Here is a 5,000-nt window from a genome sequence, read left to right on the forward strand (position 1 = left end):
ATCATCATCATCATCATCATCATCATCATCATCATCATTATCATCCTCATCGTCGTAGTCGTCGCCGTCGTGATCACCACCGCCATAATTCCTTGCTTAAGACACTCATAATTTCATTGTAATCTTGCTTTTTCGGTCCAATTTGTGTTAGTCTCATTTCATATAATTATGTAGATTAAAAGACCAAATTGTTTAAATGGAAAGGAAAATCCGTACAAGTTTGATTTTACCCGCCGTTTTTAATAGGAAAACCCCGGGCGTAAATTATAAATACATAGAACAAGAGATTATCAAATTCTCGTTACCTCAGTGATGTTCTGGCTTTGAGTCAAGTCGTCCATGCTGTTCTGGAAGGCAGACAAAATACCCTTCTTCAAGTTTAAGCTGCGGACAGATTCATCCTCAGGACAGGCGTGGTCGACAATGCCATTTTGATATGAAAACCTCAAGGGAGAAGCTTCAATCTCTTCGCGGATCTCATTTTCCCTAAAAAAAATTGTTATGAAATGTTTAGTCAATTCTCCATCTAGGTACGATTATTGGTAAACATGACACAGACTATGATATATTTCTTGACAAACAAAACCGAACAAAAACAAAACAAAACACTAGCGACTATAGATATGCAAAATCCAGAGTTTCAGTTTATTTCCGTTTTAACTAGATGTTCGATTTATCTTTACGTTGAAACAAAACATTGGAGTTAATAATAACGATTATTCTGTTTATGTCCTAATAATTACACGGAAAAAAATGTATACATGAAAAGGGCTATAATGATTAATAATCCATTGAAAACATACATAATTAGTTCGTTAAGATTTTCGTTTTTCCAATCTTGCTATATTCTTGTTGCTCTGTTCATTTAACACGTTTAAATGCAGCAGGATTAAAGAATGTAGAAAAAAAATAGATTGTGATTGTGAATCACATTTCATCCCTTTTTGATGTGTGTGGATACAGGATAGATTGGATAAATAAAGAGCCCATACCTGTCAGCTGTCTTCATAGCTCCTTTGCCATCTGTATGAAACAATCTGGTGTTTCTCAGCTGGAGGGCAAACTCGCATGGCCTGAGGACTTCAATGTTGACACTGGTCTGGAGAGTCGTCTTGGCAGAATCTTCGAAGGCACCAGCAAGGCTGGCATCTGTGTCCACTCTGAAACATTGATGAAAGTTCAATTTAGATTGGTAATAGTTCTTAATACTTTCATGACGGGATTGGATTCGAACTTAATTGAATAATCACCTAATTTCTTGTCAATAGAATACATTTTATTATATGCTTTCCTTACTTCGCAGTGGTTATTTTCTTTCTTTTTTTTTCCCACGAAAAAGGCTTTCTCATTTTTTTTTATCCGGGCATGCTCATTTTTGGACTATAAAATGAAGACGTATTCTTTTGCAATTTCAATTATTCAAAATTTTGCCAATGGTTGGAAAGTTTTATGATTATCTAAAATGAATATTAGTTCTCTGGATCAAAAATGAGTTAACATAAACAGATATTAACTTTTGAATCCGTTGTTTAATCTTTTAATAAATGCCTTGTAAAAAGGTAAATTGGTTGGCCTATTGATGTAGTACTTGGTTTTATGATCGGTTTGAAAAATATCTCATGATAAAAAAAAGAACTTTGGAAATCAAAACTGGATTAAGTTTCTTACTTGTAGTCATATACATAGGTTGTTCCGGGGTTGTATTTGGTTTTGGAGTTCTCTGTGCATTCTGTTGAACATTTGTCTGACTCTTGAACTGTTATTGGCCCTGAGGAGGACAATAATCAAATTGAGAAGGTCGATCCTGGTTAATGGGCCTCTTTTTGTTTTGTATCTTCGATGCACACATGATTTTATCATCCACACAACCCGGGCATAAATGACCCTCCAGTGACATGTTGTCATGAATGCTTGTGCAAAACAAACAAACAAATAAACAAAAGACTGACATGCAACCCTCCCCCCTCAAGAAAACCCAACAAAAAAACAACCCAAAAGAGAAAAAACAAAACAAAACAAAAACCCAAAAAAACCCCAACAGACTTGCAAAATATAAAATTAAAAAAAAAATAATAGAATGAAAAAGAAAGGAAAAAAAGCCAATCTGCATCTTATAAAATTAAACTGGCATTGAATAGCACTTTAACTTTAAAGATTGATTCAGACTATGTGGTCTTATACTAAATATCGCGTTCAATTTTCGTGTGACATTAGGCCTAATTATTCTGGTCAAACTCCACATAAACATCATACATTATGTCATTATGTTATACCGTTTATAAGCTCCACAAGAACTAAATTAAATCAGGTTTCTTATGTCAATAAGTTATTGTGATTAAAAGCTAGATGTTCTAAATAAGTCAATAAAATATGAAGTTTAATATTTTTTTAAAATACAAATAGTATATAATAGTATAACATAGTATTCCCTCAGATCCATAAGACCTATTAAACTGGAATTTATCCCAATTGTTGTAGCATTACATGGAAACTGACAAATACCAGTTACCCATTAGGAAGAATACTAGTCTATTACAAAGTACTTTCCGCCAGGTCTAACGAACTCAGTCGCCCAAACACTGCTGGATGGACAGAGAGGTTTGAAAAAGACATCGACTGCACCTGGGTCCGATATCAGCCCTTTTGTTTGTAAATGGAATGCTCTACCTCTGAGCTTTCTCGTCCCTTATGAATACATATCACATGAGTAAAACAGTTGTAAATAAATGAGTAGTTCTCGTGGCACTGCTATCATAATTAAATTCGACTCCGAGGCCTGAATGATGGAATCTCATACGATGTTCTGTTTCAAATGGGGATGATCTATATTACCTTTCCATGTGCTCGAGGTCATTGGTCACATTGCAAAATGTGTTCAAAGTGACCCACATTGTGAAAAGTGTTCACAGTTTTTTAAATATCAAACATCACGATTGGTCATTTTGTTCAGCTTGACACATGGGTATGTATACAACTTTCATAAGCGTGTTTATTTTTATTAAGAAATATACAATCATTGGACATCAATAAATTGTATGATTAATGACTCGGTTGGACGTACAAAGGAATATAGATCGCTCCCATTCAGAGACGTGTTTGTAATAATTTGGGTTTTTGAAAATCAGTAGATGAACCCGCTGATCCAATAAACTTTGATAAAAATAATTATTTTTAAAAAAAAAGCTTAAGTAAAGACATTATCCGATGTTATTTACAACATTTCTGAAGTACATGTGACAAACGCCTATCTGCGTAATATGCAATTATCTAGACTTTTATAAGACCTTTAGTGTCAATTGATAGTATGTGTGTGATAAGATTATTGTTGCAAATATTTGATCTAATGTCGTAGTATAATTTCCATTGTGAAGCGAATAGTGCATGGCATCGTTATGGTTATGCACTGTATAAATTATAAATTATCATCATCATCATCATCATCATCATCATCATCATCATCATCATCATCATTATTAGATAGATAGACAGATAGATGTATAAAGAGAGGAGAGAAAGAAAGAAAGAAAGAAAGAGAGGGAGAGAGAGAGCGAGCGAGCGAGAGAGAGAGAGAGAGAGAGAGAGAGAGAGAGGGGGGGGGGGGGAAGAAATGAATGAATTTATCTCTTACTTGTATTTAAAATGTAAAAGCAAATTTTATTGTATCATAAACATGAAAAGGTTAAATACATCAGATACACACTTGCTATATAATGCAATGAAAGAATCGCGTGTATTTGTAGAAAAACATTTAAAATACAGATATAAATGTCTTAATATCAATAATTGTATAAGGATTTTAAAATAAATGAAGATAGATAAATCAATTTGAATTGAAATATATTTAAATAAATTTTAAAATGAGCGAATGGGTGAATGAATGAATGAATGAATGAATGAATGAATGAATGAATAAACTGATATTTCACTTACCGGCGAAAGCCGCGGCGACGCAGAACAGGAGCACCAAAAACTTGGTGGCATCCATGGTGCCTCAAACAATCCTTCGATACCAATAATAATAATAATCTATTTAGCGCTTGTGGTATCTGTCAAGTGTACAGCACTTTGTTCACGTTGTCATTTCGGTTCTGATCTTGCAAGGCTGAGCCAGGCTTTATATATCCTTCCTAGGGATCAACGTACAATTGGCCACTACGATAACTGACTTTTTTGGCTTGTCAAACAAGTGATAAACACTTTTGACCTGAATTGCTGTGACAAGTGCGCAGTAATTCGAGTAATGTTGGAACAATGTGGCTTTCTCCGTGTGTGGTTAAGACGGCTCTCTGTCAACAATAGTGTACAATAACAATTGCCAATTGGTGATATGAGTTTTGGTAAAATACTCACACATCCACCATCCAAATTGAACATAACAACACACAAAACTGTGTTTAACCTTTAACTTTAACGTTTATAGTTATAATCTGATTTGTTTAATTCCGTGGGAACAAATCACTAAAAGGCTGTCTAAAAATGATAACAAAGAGCTGAGTGACGTCAACTTCGTTCTTTCTATACAAGTCTTTCAATATGTTTTTAATTTTTATTTCCTTTTTCCCCACTGGTTCCATTATTTATACAATCATGAAAAGTTGATTGTCTTTCTCGTCTCAAACAGACAATGGGAAATGTATTTGATTGTCTTTCTCGTCTCAAACAGACAATGGGGAATGTCTTGCAAGCGGAACAAAGATACTGGTAAAACGAATTAATGTGCTAGGGTAACCCGTTTCTTTACATTTTGTCGATATATTCAACATGTTAAAAGAGATCCAGCGATGCATTACTGCTGAAGGAATAGAATGGCGTTGAAAAAAAAAAAAAATGAGCAAAAGTTTAACAGATCTGGGACCATTCTCAATTAATGAATGACTACTCCACACATTTGACTTTATACAATATAAGGAAGGTTCGACTTTAATCCAATATGACCAGCATATATTTCTTTCTCTATTCTTGACACTATTTAAGAATGCGTGAACTGTTATATAGCGCAA

The 5,000-nt window shown here is 34.1% G+C and overlaps 1 protein-coding gene across 1 annotated transcript in view; it reads right to left on the reverse strand.

The window, feature by feature from the left end:
* LOC144967237 (uncharacterized) overlaps positions 1 to 5,000 on the reverse strand; it is a 29,931-nt gene that overhangs the window by 24,728 nt on the left and 203 nt on the right. The window contains exons 1-4 of the mRNA XM_078904205.1: positions 3,931 to 5,000; positions 1,669 to 1,768; positions 993 to 1,160; positions 306 to 486 (exon numbers count right to left, since the gene is read on the reverse strand). The exon at positions 3,931 to 5,000 is cut by the window's right edge and continues 203 nt beyond it. Of these exons, the coding sequence (XP_078760331.1) occupies positions 306 to 486; positions 993 to 1,160; positions 1,669 to 1,768; positions 3,931 to 3,985 (504 nt within the window). The 5' untranslated portion in view covers positions 3,986 to 5,000. The remainder of the gene's footprint in view (positions 1 to 305; positions 487 to 992; positions 1,161 to 1,668; positions 1,769 to 3,930) is intronic.

The sequence above is a fragment of the Berghia stephanieae genome, chromosome 1 (assembly GCF_034508935.2).
Source record: "Berghia stephanieae isolate SIO BIC M18660-M18661 chromosome 1, UCSD_Bste_1.3, whole genome shotgun sequence".
In the NCBI taxonomy this organism is placed as follows: domain Eukaryota; kingdom Metazoa; phylum Mollusca; class Gastropoda; order Nudibranchia; family Aeolidiidae; genus Berghia; species Berghia stephanieae.